Here is a 17,143-nt window from a genome sequence, read left to right on the forward strand (position 1 = left end):
AGGCTCTGATGAGGGCTCTGTGTCGGAGGCAGAGAAGGAGCCAGAGCCGTATGCCAGTTATCAGCTGCCTTCAGAGTCAGACATCAGTGAGGCAGACGAACAGCTGGAGTCTGTTCCCAGTGTGCGCATGCACAGAGTTGCCAGACAAAGGGAACAGCTAAAGAACAGGGGTAGATTTGGGAGTAAGACCACAGGTAGACAATGAATGGCCCCTCCCAGAGGAAATGGAAGAGGAGCGAAAGGGGAGTGGAGTTTGCAGGAGACAATTAGTTCACTTCATTGGCTCGTGACTCTCCGAGACTCCAAGGTTTGAATTTATCGTTAAAAATATCACAACCCATTTTAACATAAGTAAGTGCACCCATTCCACAAAACCAGGATCCCATCGCCTCTAAGTTTTTGAAACCTATGGCTTAACTTCTACTTCAACAGGATGAAATCCTTTTCTCTCTTTTTTTCCTGAGAAGTATTTCTCTGCATGAAAAGAGCCATAGCTTGGCTGATCATTCAAATTAAGAAGCTGGTGTGTGATTGATTGTGCCAGGAAAGAACTCTCTGCAGGGGGAAGCTTTGTCTTTTAACTTGGAGGAACAGGAAAAGTGACAGCAATCCATTTGCAACTTTAGATTTTGTACCATATTTTTCAGAGTATAAGACTCTCTGGAGTATAAGACGCACCTTAGTTTTGGGGGAGGAAAATAGGGGGGGGGGGGGGAAATCTACCAGGCATTTATCTGGCTACAGTCTTTCTTTAGCCCAGTCAGCTTCAGCACATTAGTTCGCTGGTTGTGAGCATGGATGTTGGGGCTGATAAGCAGCTTCGGAAGCACAGCTGATCATTGCAGGGAGCTCCAGCGAGTAAAGCAGGCAATCACGGAAGAGGTAAGACAAGGCAGCAGCTGTTCCAGGTTGCCATTTTGGGCGTCGCAGCTCAGGTTTTCAGCTTTCAAACGCTCCGTTAAGAGCCGTTCAAGGCTACGGAGATCGCCAAAGCACATTGCCACTGATCGCCACCCGAAAACGCAACATTCAGAGGCCAAAAATGGGGCGTGCGGAGGCGTAAAAAGCGATGCACGGAGGCTGAAAATGTGATGCGTGGAGGCAGTGATCAGCGGCGATGTGCTCTGGCGAGGGTGGGGGCCGGCGGGTGGGTGGAGCTACATTCAGAGTATAAGACGCACCCACATTTTCAGCCTCTTTTAGGAGAGGGAAGTGTGTCTTATACTCTGAAAAATACGGCAGTCCAGCTGACCTTCTCATTTGCCCGGCTTCAGCTGCAGGCTTTCCTTTTGCTCACTGTGGTGATAAGATGTTCAGATGGAGAAGAGAACCTCTTGAAAACAAAGAGGAAGAGACATCTTGATTAAACAACAAAGCACTACTCCTCGGCGTAACGGGGGGGGGGGGGAATTCAATGGATATTGATAGTTTGGGTGGAAGTAGTGCGAATGCCCTAAAAAGAAGATTGCACATTTCCTACCTGAATGTCAAAGTGCTTGCAAGAAAGAAGTGAGAAGAGAAGGTGCAGTTTCTACCGGTTCGAACCAAGCCCATCAGCTGAAGAAAGGAACAGGGTTTAAAACGGCAAAATTTAACAGGCTGTATTCTGCTCGACTATAGATGAATCTTCCCCTCTTGATGGGGGAGAGATTTTATAAGATGTGCAGGAGGCATCTGAATATTCAAGACAAGTAGTCCTCGAGTTCGGACACAATGGAGTCCAAAATTTCCATTGCTAAGCAAGATGGCTGATAAGTGAGTTTCATCCCAGTTTATGACCTTGCTTGTCCCAGTTCCTGCAGTTTTTAAGTTAGTAACTGTGATAATCCAGGGCGTGGCATGAAAGCAACAAAATCAGAGAACAGGTCAAACTCCAACTGTGCCCTCAAACTTTCCCACAACATTCACTACAAGTCCTGGTGCAAAGCTCTCATACGCACCTGCAGAAGCCTCTGGCTGCAAGTAGTCCAGTAAGCCAGGTTAACCAAACAGAAACCAGGGCCAACAGTCCAGTAAGCCAGGTTAGCCCAAAAATTAACCTGGGCCAGTAGTCCAATAAGCCAGGTTAATCAAACTGATGGCCAAATATAGCTTTTTCAGGTCCGTGCCTCGATGTGCATATTTTCCAATGAGACAAACCGAGACAGGAAGATCATTTTATTGCAATTTATCAGAATATCCAGGCAAAAGAGATTCCTCATTCAAAGAAGGAACCCCCGATCTTTAGCTTGCATCTCCTTTTATAGTTAACCTAACAAAGAAGTGTAAAAGAGGAAAGTTGATTGGACAGGATAATAGCATACGTGTTTATTAAAATGAGGTCTGAACGGGGAAAAAATTGTAAGGAGAAAAGTTGCTTAGGGTTCACAAGAGATCAGCCAGACCCCAATTCGTACTAACAAACTTTTCTTATCAGGAACTAGTCTCCAGCTTGTTTTATCAGTTTAGGAATGTTAAAAGCTAATAAATCTTGAACATCACTTTAAAAGAAAGAATATAAATACAAACTAACTATGTTAGTTGACAAATAACAAAACCCATGTTATTTGCCCCTCAAACAGCAAACAGCAGTCCAATAAACCAGGTTAGCTAAACAGTAACCAGAGCAAGAAGTTCAGCAAAGCTGCCAAACTGGCAAACCCCACAAGCACAAGGCTCCCCAGATTCAACGCGTGTTCCCGACAAAGGCACCTCCTTACAGTTACGCAGTTGTTAAGTGAATCTGGCTTCCCCATTGACACTGCTTGCCAGAAGGTCACCAAAGGTGATCAAATTACCCAGGGACATTGCAACAGTCATTAACGCATGCCAGTTGCCAAGTGTCCGAATTTTGATGGCGTGACCATGGGGATGCTGCAACAGTCGTAAGTCACTGAACTTTGAATGGTCGCCCCTTGAACAGTTGTAAGTCGAGAACTGTAAACTATATACGTACTGTAGTTTGAAAGGCAAAAAAATTGCCATCATGTAGGACATGTTTCTCAAGGACTGTGAGTCCAAAAATTCCCTCTGGGTTTTCCTGGATGCAGCATGAAAAATGAAGAGAGTCTGGATACAGAAAAAAAGAGTAGAAAACTCATCATCGCAGACACTCAGAGGTCCTAAGGCAGGGCTAGAACTCACAGTCTCCTGTGGATTGGCACAAAGTGACCCAGCTGGCTGTCGTGCCTAAGGCAGGGCTAGAACTCACAGTCTCCTAGAGATTAGCCCAAAGTGACCCAGCTGGCTATCCTAAGGCAGGGCTAGAACTCAGTCTCCTGTTGATTGACCCAAAATGATCCAGCTGGCTATTGTTAGGGATGTAACGCTAGGCTTGGCTATGATTTTAACAATGTATCTGTTACTTTAAATGCTAGAGTGATGCAATTGGCTTGATCCCTCAAGCAGCCATAAGAGGGAGCCAGAATGACTATTAACTCTCTGTTAGACGCTGATCGGTGTATTGTGAGGTACTGTGGTTTGCTACTGTTAGCTGTTTTGTGTGCTAGACTGACTATTTGATAATTGATTGACTGAACCGTGTATGACTTGGACTGTTAACTAGACTCTGAATACCTCTATATTTCCACATAGTAAACTACTATATTTTATACTATTCAGTGTCCCTGTATGCTGGTTTGTGCGTGTTCTTGCATACCACTCTCATTACGCTTCTCGGCACACTCGCTCTCCTAATGGGGAGCTTACTTACTTAACAGCTATCATATCTAAGGCAGGAGTAGAACTCACAGTCTCCTGTTACCCGGGCTGAGTAAGACTAGTTACCCAGCGCGCTTAAGGTGGAACTAGAACTCACCATCTCTTGGTTTCTAGCCTTGACCAAATTTATTTTTATTTATTTACTTACTAGCTGATAACCCTGTGTTGCTTGGGTATTTATTTATAGGGGGGAAATGTCCAGACCAAATGTAATTTCTTAATGTTGGATTTTCCTCCTTACCAGAGGGACCCCCCCCTTGTGGAGTACTGTGAAGCCGCTACCATGGCAACTCGACTGTGCTGTACAGTAGAGGCCATTTTAAGGCACAACAGGCTGTATCTTAACAGAACATACACCCCGAAGGGTGTTAAGGGTGTCTTACCCCCACAGTGTTTTTTTCCAGAGAGTAAGTCATCTGTGTACCAAGTTTGTTTGAAATTGCTTGAGGCGTTCCAGAGTTATGCTGGAAAACACACACACACACACACAAACACACACATACACAGCCATTTAGATAGATGATAGATAGATAGATAGATAGATAGATAGATAGATAGATAGATAGATAGATAGATGATAGATAGATAGATAGATAGATAGATAGATAGATAGATAGATAGATAGATAGATGATAGATAATAGATAAGTAAACTACATTTATGTTGTATATAATAATAAGATATATCCAATCCGATCCGGTCTAATTTTGCGCCCAGATCCGGGAAGCCAATTGTATGAAAGATCCTGTCTCTTGTCCATACTAGCAACTCCATGGTGGAAACTTCCTCGGCTGCCATGCATTTTAATTTTTGCATTTATGGCTGTAATTGTTTTTATTTTGACCTAACTTTGTTTGTTGCCCAGAATCACTTGGAAAGATGGGCAATCATACTAATTGATTAAATGAATAAATAATATGTGTGACTCATTAATACGCTGTTAATGCAATTTCTATAGCTTACCTCGATTCACATTGCAGCCTGATTCACTTTCATGTACTAATGAGAAATTCCAAGTACAAAAACAATGCAGAGCATCTGTTTTAAGTTAATTTGCAACTGTTGTAGTCCAGGTAACAACAGATAAAATAGGTGATTTTTTTTCTCTCCCTCAGAGGAGAATGAAGAGAAAGAGTTACTGGGGGTTGAAAAACACTACTAATTTTCCTTTTTCTTTAGTTTTATCCTACCTCTATTATTCTTTAAATAACCCAAGGTTATTTATAAAAGGCAGAATAATATGTAATACTCCTTCCTCTTCCTATTTTCCACACCACAAGAACCCCTGGTGAGGTGGGTTGGGCTGAGACAAGAGTAAATGACTCAAGCATTTTAAAAATTTATTTTACTTACAGAGGTAGTCCTCGGCTTACGACCACAATTGAGCTCAAAATTTCTATTGCTAAGTGAGACATTTATTGGGTTTCACTCAACTTTATGACTTTTCTGGCCACTGTTAAGTGAATCACCATCGTCATTAAGTTAGTAACATGGTTGTTAAATGAATTTTGCTTCCCCATTGACTTTGCATGTCAGAAAGTCACAAAAGGGAATCCCATGAGCCCAGGACACTGCAACCGTCATAAATATGAGTCAGTTGCCAAGCATCTGAATTTGGATTATGGCACCACCGGGATGTTGAAATGGTTGTGTGAAAAATGGTCACAAGTCACTTATTTTCAGTGCTGTTGTAACTCGGAACGGTCACTAAATGAACGGTGGTAAGTCAAGAACTACCTGTACTTATTATTTTTATTAATTCTATTGCTTTTTTATTTTAAAAATGAGCTGATAACCCGGCATTCTCCGGGTATTCATTTATAGGGGGAAAATATCCGGACCAAACATAATTTCTAATTTTGGATTTTCCCCCTTACCAGAGGGAGCCCCCTTGTGGAGTATTGTGAAGCCATTACCATGGCAACTCCACCGCGCTGTACAGTAGAAGCCATTTTAAGGCACAACATGCTGTATCTTAACAGAACACACACCCTGATGGGTGTTAGGGGTGTTTTACCACCACAGTATTTTTCTCCAGAGAGTAAGTCATCTGTGCACCAAGTTTGGTTGAAATTGCTCGAGGTGTTCCAGAGTTATGCTGGAAGATACACACACACACACACACACACACACTCGCAGCCATTTATATATACAGTATATAGATAACTAACATAGAGAATGATAGGAAGACAGTATATCCAGAGATATAAATGAATGAGGCCATGTGAAACTGGTACAGATGAGAATTCCACCCCTTGCAATATAGAGATTGCCGTGTCTCACAAAACGGTAGCAGATACTATGAATCACCCCGACGGGCACTAACACATCTAAACAAATGGAATTAAGAGGCGCTCAAGGAAATCAATCTTTCTCGCTCACCCTCACTCGCAGCTGTTGTTCTTTTTCTTCAAAATAAAGGAGAATGAAAGGGTCTTTTTGCTCTATAAACTAACCGAGGCAATTCATTCCTTCAGCTGAGGTGTTCCTGACCCATTTCTTAAAGCACGGCTCTGCCAAAAAAGGATTTTACAGGAAATAGAAACCGTGAGGTGTTTGGTGCCTTTCCCTGAGCTTGGTGGTTTACTTGCAGACGTTTCATTACCCAACTAGGTAACATCATCAGTGCTAGGTAATGAAACGTTTGCAAGAAAACCACCAAGCTCAGAGAGCCATCAAGGACCACAGTGTCTTTGGGCTCGGACTGGGACAACTTGCCACAGCCAACTCGCTGCGACCAACTCATTACGGCCAACTGCCACTGGACAACTCACCACAGCCAATTCATGATGGCCAACTCGCCATTGGACAACTCACCATGGCCAATCCGCCGTAGGACAACTCACTGTGGGACAAGAGTTACACCAGGGGCATCAAACTCATTGAAGGCCACATCAGGGTTGTGTTTGACCTTGGGGGGGGGTATGGGTGTGGCCAGGGGGGCGTGGCCAGCTCAAAGTCACTCGTGTCAGGGGCGCCTGTGGCTTCCTGGGCGTTCTGTCAGCGAAAAGGGGCTCCCGAGCTCCGTTTCAGTTGCGACGTCCTCCTGCAATCCTGTGCCAGTGAAAACGGGCTCCCGAGCTCCGTTTCGGCTGCGACGGCCTCCCGCAACCCTCTGTCAATGAAAATAGAGCTCAGGAGGGCCGTGGGCAGCACTAACAAGCTCCGTTTTTGCTGGCAGAGGTGCCGCGGGCCAGTCCTTCACTGTTTCCAGGGTGGCCCCAAGCCAGAGCTAAATACCCCGTGAGCCATATCTGGCCCCCAGGCCTTGAGTTTGACATCTCTGAGTTACACTAATATCAAAGAAATGGTGGAATCGAATCATTAAAGAAAGGGTGCAAAAGGAGGGACAGAATGAAATGTGAATGGCAAAACCTCAAATATTTCCCCATGGTCATGCAAATACATGGGCAATATATTTATGATAGTTGCACTCTCCCGGGGGTGGTCAAATGATCTCCATTTGTAACCTTCCTATTTGTAACCCGACTTCTGACAGATTCACTTAACAACCACAAGATTCACTTAACAATGGCAGTGATTTGCTTGTGACAAAAAAAATTGTAAACAGGGGAGACGATTCACTTAACAACTGTCTTGCTTAGCAGCAAAAACTTGGACTTCCATTGGGTTCATAAGTTGAGGACTACTTGTAATGGGTCTGCTCCTAAATGTATATCTAGTTTTAGGGCTTTTGTGATTATGATGATTTATATGCTTTTAATGACTATAGGGACACAGTAGCTCAGTGGCTAAGACACTGAGCTTTTTGATCAGAAAGTTCGGCAGTTCGAATCCCTAGCGCCACGTAACGGAGTGAGCTCCCGTTCCTTGTCCCAGCTTCTGCCAACCTAGCAGTTCGAAAGCATGTAAAAATGCAAGTAGAAAAATAGGAACCACCTTTGGTGGGAAGGTAACAGCGTTCCATGCGCCTTCACCATTTAGTCATGCCGGCCACATAACCACGGAGACGTCTTCGGACAGCACTGGCTCTTCAGCTTTGAAATGGAGATGAGCACCACCCCCTAGAGTCAGGAACGACTACCACATATGTGCGAGGGAAACCTTAATATGCGGCCTAGGCTAACTTTGCCCACAGCCTGGAGTTTGATCCTGATGAGGCTCCAGGTTGACTCAGTCCTCCATCCTTCCAAGGTGGGTAAAATGAGGACCCAGATTGCTAGGTGAAATAGGCTGACTCTATAAAACACTTGGAGAGGGCTGTAAAACACTGGGAAGCAGCATATAAATCTAAATGCTAAGTGCTATTAGGTTTTTACTTATTATGATGCATTGGCCTGGATATTGTTGTAAACCAGTCAAACCTTTTGAGTAGGGCAACGTACGCACATTTGTATATAAATGCATAGATTTTTTTTTCTCTCCTGAGAAATCAAGATTTCCCCCCCGCCTCCCCCATTTCAATTTGTAGGAAGTTATCACCCAGCCCTCTCCCAGAAAAATGAAATATCCTAGGAAATATTGAAAAGGCGGAATATTTCTCTGGATGTGAAAAGGAAGAAACATGTTTTATAAAGAGAGAATAGCTCCCTGCAGCTGCCTGCCTCCACCCACTTTGTCAATGGGCCATTAAGAAGGCCAAGATGGTCCCTTTACATAATAAAGAGTTCTCCCCTTCAGCTCCAGGGGGATGGGATTAAGGCATGATAATATTGGCCCTTTACCCAACTCACCACATGGCATCTGAGAACTCAACCAAACCTGGATTCAAAACGCAGCCTAGAGAGTTGCCCCTGCATGGCTCCATGGGAGTCTGACAACCAATCAGAAGACAAGCTCAAGATCAAAGGCCAGAGAGGGCATAAAACCAGGGACTCAGCATCTCAGTCCTCCCTTCTCTTCTTCTCCACCAACACTGAAGCGTGTGATCACCTTTTCTGTTCAGGACTCAAGCCACGTGGCTCTGTCCACCGTTAAAACCATCTTTCCAAGCAGCCTCCATGTCTCCAGTGTCTTTTTCCCCACTTGGAACCGAACCCAGAAGGACATTTCTTCCAACAAATTCTTCCAGGGAAATAGGTTTACACTGCAGTGCAAAGTGGCATTATATATTTAAACTCTGCAAATTGCCAATGCAATTTATCACAAAGAATGCATACAAAAAGGCATAATGGGGGAAAATAGACACCAAAATAAAATCCACAGGGAAACAAGCGCACACTAAAAAAAGCCTTGGATTATGGAAAACGGATTCTCTACTTCCAGCCCCTGCCCACAAAAAACTCTCTACAAAATAACGGAATTAAGGAACATCTATGCAAAAATGCACATATCAGGAGGAATGGCCTCAAAATGCCTCCTTCTTTACATACAGATAGTCCTTGATCTATGACCACAATTGAGCCAAACCTTCCATTGCTAAGCAAGACAGTTAAGTGAGTCTCGCCCCATTTTATCACTTTTCTTGTTGCCATACCAGTAGCACTTAGACGTATATATCACTTCACAGTGCTTTTACAGCCCTCTCTAAGCGGTTTACAGAGTCAACCTCTTCCCCCCAACAATGTAGGTCCTCATTTTACCCTCCTCAGAAGGATGGAAGGGTGAGTCAACCTTGAGCCGGTGAGACTCGAACTGTTGACAGTTGGCAGTCAGCAGAATTAGCCTGCAATACTGCATTTTAACCACTGCAGCGCTGTGGCTTATATGGTCATAGTTACCATAGAGAATCCACTTGATAATAATCAAACCTTTCGTGCTGGTAAAAACGAGCAAACTAATTGTGCACTTTCTTAGCAGCTCTTCTCCATGGGACCTCAATTGAACTTCCATTGTCAGAAGCAGTCCCTCAGAAAATGCACGGAGGTGGAGAGAAACAATCAGACTGCCATTCTACTTTGCATTTGAGCTTCCAGAAAGCACCAAGACGGCCACTGAAGGAATCACACAGAACTTCACACGCGAGCACAAGAGCCCTCCGCTCGGGTGAGTGGAACTTCGGGTGAGTGCAATTGTCTGCCACTCACACAAGTGAAGCTTTGCGCAAGGGTGCAAGCACCCTCAGCTTGCACGCGGAACTCAATTCGTGTGAGTGGAGGGTGCGCGCTTGCACAAATGGAGGTGTGTGTGCGCTTGTGCTCGTCACTCCCGCACATCCTCGCCCTGGGCGGGACCTTTACAGCTTGGTGCACCGCTGGAATAAGGCACTAAACCAGAGGTGGTTTGGTATTCAACCAGTTCTGACCAGTTCTGGACAACCCCTAACGGAAATTTTGAGTAGTTCGGAGAACCGGCAAGTATCACTTCTGGCTGGCCCCGTCCTCATCTATTCGCTGCCTCCCGAGTCCCAGCTGATCAGCTGGATCTTCTTTTGTTGCCCTACACAGGAGAACGGAGCTGGAAAGCAGGTTAGTGGGTTGGGGTGGAAATGGAGATTTTACAGTATCCTTCCCCTGCCACGCCCACCAAGCCACGCCCACAGAACCGGTAGTAAAAAATGTTGAATCCCACCACTGCACTAAACTGAGCCGAGAGAAATAATACCATGATACTGCTAAATGTTAACATACAGGTAGTCCTCCACTTATGACCACAATTGAGACCAGGATTTCCATTGCTGAACAAGCAAAAAAAATAGCAAGCATTTGTTAAGTGAGTCTAGATTTTATGATGTTTGTTACCATGGTTGTTAAGCAAAAGAGGGAAGTTGTTAAATAAATCATCCTGTTATTAAGCCAATCTGTCTTCCCGCACTGCTTGTTGGAAGCCGCCTGGGAAGGTTGCAAGTGGCAATCATATATGACCCTGGGACAGTGCAAACTTGGTAAATATTCTACATGCCAGTTGCCAAGCACCCAAATATTGATTATGTGACCATGGAAATGGTGCTACAGTCCTAAGTGCAATAACCAATTGTAAGTCATTTTATTCAGAGCCGTTGGAACTTCGGACAGTCACTAAACAAAATGGTTGTAAGTTGAAGACTACTTGTACGATTACCGTATTTTTCGGTATAAGACGCACCAAGATTTTGAAGAGGCAAATTTTTAAAAAAAGTTTCTGTACTCTGCAAACCTCCCAAAAATGGCCCGTTTTTTGCAAAAATGGCGGTTTTTTGTCCAAAAAAAGGGGCATGCATAGCCTTTAGGAGGCTTATAGAGGGCTCCTGGGGGGCTGGGGAGGGCAAAATTGAGCAAAAAATGGCCCATTCTCTCATTTCTGCCTTCCCCAGCTCCCAGGAGCAGTCTGGAAGCCTCCTAAAGGCTATGCACGGCCATTTTAGCGAAGGGGGTGGAGTTTTGGGAGGCCAAAAATGCTGTATTCAGTGTATAAGACGCACCCAGATTTTCACCCTCTTTTTTGAGGGAAAACGGTGTGTCTTATACTCTGAAAAATATGGTAATATTTTGCAACCAGGGCAACTTCCAATGTGAACTTCAGTTCCCAGAATTCTAAGCAAAGGCATACCAGCTGAGGCATTCTGGGAGTTGGAGTCCATATATTTTAAAAGTGCCAATGTTGAGAAACATTGTTCCAGGAACTACAGGTAGTCCTTGACGTGTGGCAATCAAGCCCAAAATTTCTGTTGCTAAGCAAGACAGTGGTTAAGTGAATGTAGCCCCATTTCACAATCTTTCTTGCCACATTTGTTAAGTGAATCACTGCAGTTGTTATATTACTAGCCCAGTTGTTAAGTGAATCCGGCTTCCCCGCTTACTTTGCTTGTCAGAAAGTCGCAAAGGTGATCACATGACACACACACACACACACACACACACACACACACCAAGACACTGCAACTGTCATAAATAAAATTCAATTCCCTTGATCATGTAACTACGGGGGTGCTTCAATAGTGCCGTTGCAATTTGGAACAGTCACTAAGTGAACCATTGTGAGTGGTGCAGTGCCCTAGAGGTGGCGCGCTCGCCTCACAATCAGGAGGCTGTAAGTTCGATCCTAAGTAGCGGCAGATATTTCTCTCTCTGGGCACAATCAGCAGCGAACTCTGCATTGGCAACGGGAAAGGCATCTGGCCAGTAAACACTCAGCTGCATTCAGTTGCCCTGACTCCATCCCGAAGCAAGGGATTACGGGGTCATTAAAAGACTAAGTGAACCCTTGTAAGTCAAGGATACCTGTAAATGCCATATGTCTGGTAGTTGTTCAAATTGGGAATTGGATGTGGTGAGAAAAAGAGGAAGCGTCTATTGAGTCATTGTCATTCCTGTCTAGAAGAGGGGGGGGGGGAACATGACAATCACCTATTTTGAGATTACTTACAATGAAGTCACCTTTAGTGGGTGATGACATCAATATTCTTGGAAATGATGTCATTCCAAAAATCACAGGTCTTTCGGAAGCCTTCAGTGAGAGTCCGAGTGGTAGGGAGTCATGCCCACTGCAGCAGGCAATTCATTTTTCCTTTGCAACAATAAATACACTCAAAAGCAATTCTAAACCACTCCTGACAAATAGGAGCCTAACTTTTGTAGGAGGAAAGAATTACTTTTGCCGTTGAAAGATTTGGATTTCGCCAAAAATAGTTGGCCAGACTTTCCCAACCTATCTCAGTCTAGATGGGGGGAAATCAGTCACCTGCCCCCCTCTGCATCTGAGGAGAGCAAAGCAGACCACCATCCAGCTTCAAAATATTATGTGAAGGTAAGGTTTCCCCTTGTACATATGTGCTAGCTGTTCCAGACTCTAGGGGGCGGTGCTCATCTCCATTTCACAGCCAAAGAGCCAGCACTCTCTGAAGATCTCTCCATGGTCATGTGGCCAGCATGACTATACGCCGAAGGCGCACGGAATGCTGTTACCTTCCCACCAAAGGTAGTTCCTATTTTTTCTACTTACATTTTTACATGCTTTAGAACTGCTAAGTTGGCAGAAGCTGGGACAAGTAACGGGAGCTCACTCAGTTACGCGCTAGGGATTCAAACTGCCGACCTTTCTGATCAACAAGCTCAGTGTTTTAGCCACTGAGCCACCTTTTCAAAATATTATACTCATCGGGAAATAAGTGTTTTTACAAGCTACTGCTTAGTGAACAGCTAGAAATGCTATATACTTGGAAAGACAAATAGCTGGAAGGGCTTAATGAAACATAGATGACCGTGATTGCTAGTGGCTACCAGCTGTTTACACACATCTTTTTTGGGGATGATTGTGTTATCTGACTTGGTATAGTGTGAGTTTTTTTCCTACCACACACCACCATCCCAGGATTTTTAAGAAGGATTTCCATCAAAGTCATTTATTTTACACTTCACGGGTTCGACTTTTAAAACTCTCTGACCTAAGTAAAGCTGTTGCTTTTAATCACACTTATCATACACAAATATAAAAGCACTTTTTAAAAACTTTGTGACAAGGCCATTGAGATACGACAAGGTTTCCTGAATTGGGAAAATAACGTATTTATTTACTGCCTTTTTACATCTCCAAAGCATGTTGAGATAATCTCCATGATTCATCTTTTAACCCTTGCAATGCCACTGAGAAACCTAGCCCCAAATCTATGAATACCCAGTGGCTTTCATGACTGGATGGAGATTTGAACCCAAGTCCTCCTCCTTCTCTTGATCCAAAACAGAAAACTTTAAGGCAGAGAGTAACACTACCATTCATAGAATATGCAAACTAAGTCATTTGAAGACCTGATACATTCTGCAACCACAGAACACACTAACCTTTTAAAAATCTTACCTTGTTCATATATCCATTTTTTTAAAACTCACTTAAAAAGAGCCTAACCTGTTTGATTAGTTTATCGGTTCAACACACAGTGCAAACCCAACGAACAGGTTAATTCAGGGCCCAGTGAGGTGTCCTTGTATGATATGAGCAGAGCCAGTAACAAATATCAAGCGTTTTCTTACATTCGGAAAACAAACTACAATTGATTAACCAGTCTGCGATTAACCACTTGTGTGTGTGAGTGTTATTATTCTCAGAAACTGAGGACAATTTACAAAGAGGAAAAAGGGTGAGGTGGGGTACATAAATACAAGGAGCAAAATAAGAAAGATAATAAGCCACACAAATCAGCTGGAAAATCCTTAGGATTACAGCCACATTAAAAAAAAAAAAGTTCCATTAACACTTCTTGTTACAAGTGTGCCTGATAACAAGCACAAAGAAGCTCAGTTTTGTAGCAGACCCTAAAGTTGCACTACTAGTTTACCTGAATTGTGTGACTTTCAAGAGCTTAGACCATAGTCTTGGTCCCTTTCGGTTGTCAAGCCAAAGTACATATTAGCTGAAATAATTTGTCTGACCCTCACCAGAATGTTTTGAGTGAATCTCCTTGAAGCAATCACCTATCCAGTTTCCCAAAGTGGCATGCACTAAATAAACAAAACATGTCCACACTAACTTGTCAAACACACCCCTTTCCTACTAAACAGTTCTTTCTTAGTTTGGCAAGGATTCATTTCGGACAACTTTAAAAGAACAAGAGTTCTGGCGTTTCCCAAAACTTGGTGGCTACCAGAAACAATCACCATTGTTATAATTTTAAGGTGCCCCCTTCATAATCATAATGAGAACAGCAAAAGAACTTTTGCACGTTATTATTTTGGGGGGGGGCACAATCATTTCAGAATTGTGCCTGTTGTTTTCACTTTGAATCGCTTGTTGTCTAGTTGAAAAAAAAAAAAAAGAATTAGCCAGGTAAGAAAATCTAAAGGCCTCAGATTGTGCATTTTAAGTCCTGCAGAGAAGGGAGGAGGGAGAAATTCAAGTAAATTACACCTGCCATCGTGTAGAAAAGGGAATAACTGCATTCTGAATTATTACCAAAGGCTCAAAAGGGGAAGCAGAGAATTTTTTCCGGTTTTGAAGAGAACATGCTGTCAATTGTTTACTGAACAAGGCGTTCCAAATCCTGCTCTTGCCCTCCCACCTCTAACTTTTCTCAGTGTCCGTCCGTCCCCCCCAGAAAAACGTTCTGCAACCTCAGTTTTGCCTGAGCAGCTTATCCAAACTGCGATTTCCAAGCAAGCAAAAACACCCCCAATGGTAGGGCTCTTCTGCATTTCAATTTCGAATGCTGTCCAGCCGAGTGCCAGTGGAACTCAGTGCCACTTTGAAAAGCCAAGAGGGTGAAATCTGGCTTTGGACCCCTTTGCAAGATTGGGATTCTGCTTTCGGTCACTCCCACGCCTCTGAGAATGATAACGGGACGGGGAAGCTCAAGACCACCGCAGCAAAGGCTGCCCAATGCTCTTTTAGCATCTCTACCCACCCCCCTAATTCCCTCAGCAATGTTGTCAATCCCACCCTTCCTTCCACCCACCCCACCTCCCTGCCCCAAATTCCAGGGAGGGGGGGGGAGGAATGATCCACCAAAGGGTGCAGCCCAGAATACATCAATCCCCCCTCCCCCCAAAAAAGCAGGTGCATATTACCTTTTCTCTTTATTTTGCTTTCTGGACTTGTGCAACAGCCCTATGAGCACCACAGCTGCTCGGATCCCCGCCCTGTTGGACCGCATCCTGTGGGAAGTTTCTGACATGGCCAAGGAAGAGGGGGGGGGGGTCTTCCCAGCGCCCCCAAAACGCCGGCGGTGGGCAGGAGAGCTCTTAAGGCGGCAAGGCAAGGCAGCCCTGCCTCTCTCCGGCGCTTCTTCCCTTCCCTTCCCCGCTCCTCTTCTTCTCCTGCTTCGCTAATCCGGGAGAAGAAGGTCGCTCAGCAGACAGGTGCGACTTGGGGACTCCGGTGACCTTCGGGTCCCACCTGGCCAAGCCGTCCTTTGGCCGCGCCAGCTTTGGAGGCTGCCGGATGGATGGATTGCCAGCCCGGAGCAGGGGTGGCCTTCCTTCCCGAGTCAAGGGAAGGGCTCTCCGCCCCGCCAACTGATCGCCCAGGTTGGGTGGCTTGCGCTGCCTTGGCCGCCCCGACGCGCCTGCCGGGCAGTTGGGGCGCTCGGCCGCGGCTGGGCTTTTCCCTTTCCTTCCCTTTCCTTCCCCCGGTGGAGATCGCGCTCCGCGGAGGCAGCGGCGCTCCTGGAAAGGCCGGCGAGAGATCCGGCAAGCTCCGAATGACGAGACCGTTTGGCACTGGAAGACCCAGAGCGGCTCCTGCCCGCCCTCCCTCCCTCCGCCTGCCCCCACCCCCCACCCCAACCCGGAGGTGGCTTCTGTACCGATTGGCAGGAGGAGATCCCTAAATTCACCCGGGGTCTTTGGGGTGGGGTGGGTTTCTGTTTGCAAAAGAAGACGTTGGGGGAAGCCGCTGCAACTTGACAGGCTGGGGAAAACAAAGGTGCTCCTCCTCCTTTCCCTTCCTTCTCTTTCTCCCTTTCTCCTTCCTTCCTTCCTCTCCTTCCCTCCCTCTTTTCTCCTTCCTTCCTTCTCCTTCCCTCCTCTCCTTCCTCCTCCCTCCCTCCCTTCCTTCTCTTTCCCTACTCCCTTTCTCCTTCCTTCCTTCTCCTTCCCTCCTCCCTTTCTCCTTCCTTCCTTCTCCTTCCCTCCTCCCTTTCCCACCTTTCTCCTTCCTCCCTCCCTCCCTCCCTCCCTTCCTTCTCTTTCCCTACTCCCTTTCTCCTTCCTTCCTTCCTTCTCCTTCCCTCCTCCCTTTCCTCCCTTTCTCCTTCCTTCCTTCTCCTTCCCTCCTCCCCTTCCCACCTTTCTCCTTCCTTCCTCCCTCCCTCCCTTCCTTCTCTTTCCCTACTCCCTTTCTCCTTCCTTCCTTCCTTCTCCTTCCCTCCTCCCTTTCCTCCCTTTCTCCTTCCCTCCTCCCTTTCCCACCTTTCTCCTTCCTTCCTTCCTTTTCTTGCTTTCCTTCTCTTTTCTTCCTTTCCTCTCACTCACCTTCTAATCCTTCCCTGTCTTTTTTCTTTCTTTTTCTTTTTCTCCTTTCTTTCCTCCCTAACTTTCTTTCCATTGCTTTCCTTCTTTCTTTCCCTTTTTTCTCTCCTACACTCATTTCTTCCTTCCCGATCTTATTTTTTCTTTTTCTTTCTTTTTCTTTCTTTCTTTTTCTCTCCTTCCTTCCTTCCCTTCACTCCTCCCTTTCTCACCTTTCTCCTTCCTTCCTTTTGCTTTCTTTCTCTTTCCTTCCTTTCTCTCGCCTTTTCTTCTTTCCCTATCTTCTTTCTTTCTTTTTCTTTGTTTATCTTCTTTCTTTATCTCCTTTCTTCCTTCTCCTTTCCTCCTCCCTTTCCCACCTTTCTCCTTCCTTCCTTCCTTCCTTCCTCTTGCTTTCTTTCTTTCCTTCCTTTTCTCTCATTCACTTTTTCTTCCTTCCCTGTCCTTTTTCTCTTTCTTTCATTTTGCTCTCTCTTCTTTCCTTCCTATCTTTATTTCCATTTCTTTCTTTCTTTTTTCCTTTTTCTCGCATTCACTTCTTTGTCCCTTCCCTAACTTCTTTTTTTCTTTATCTCTCCTTCCTTCCTTTCTTCCTTCCTTCCTTCCTTCCTTTTCTCTCATTTTTTCATTCCCTGGCTTTCTTTTTTTTTCTCTCCCTCCCTCCTTCT

General features: G+C 45.0%; 1 protein-coding gene across 2 annotated transcripts in view; it reads right to left on the bottom strand.

The window, feature by feature from the left end:
- The window catches only part of RAP1GAP2 (RAP1 GTPase activating protein 2), a 201,559-nt gene extending 185,904 nt beyond the window's left edge, over positions 1 to 15,655 (bottom strand). The window contains exon 1 of one of the 2 annotated variants that reach the window (XM_081944352.1): positions 15,075 to 15,655. In XM_081944352.1, coding sequence (XP_081800478.1) covers positions 15,075 to 15,181 — 107 coding nt within the window. In that variant the 5' untranslated portion in view covers positions 15,182 to 15,655. Of the gene's footprint in view, positions 1 to 13,849; positions 13,944 to 15,074 lie in introns of those variants that run through there. The other variant, XM_081944354.1, reaches the window with a different exon arrangement.
- Between the last annotated feature and the right edge of the window lie 1,488 nt (positions 15,656 to 17,143).

The sequence above is a fragment of the Natrix helvetica genome, assembly GCF_964273705.1.
Source record: "Natrix helvetica genome assembly, chromosome: 2".
Taxonomy (NCBI): Eukaryota; Metazoa; Chordata; class Lepidosauria; order Squamata; family Natricidae; genus Natrix; species Natrix helvetica.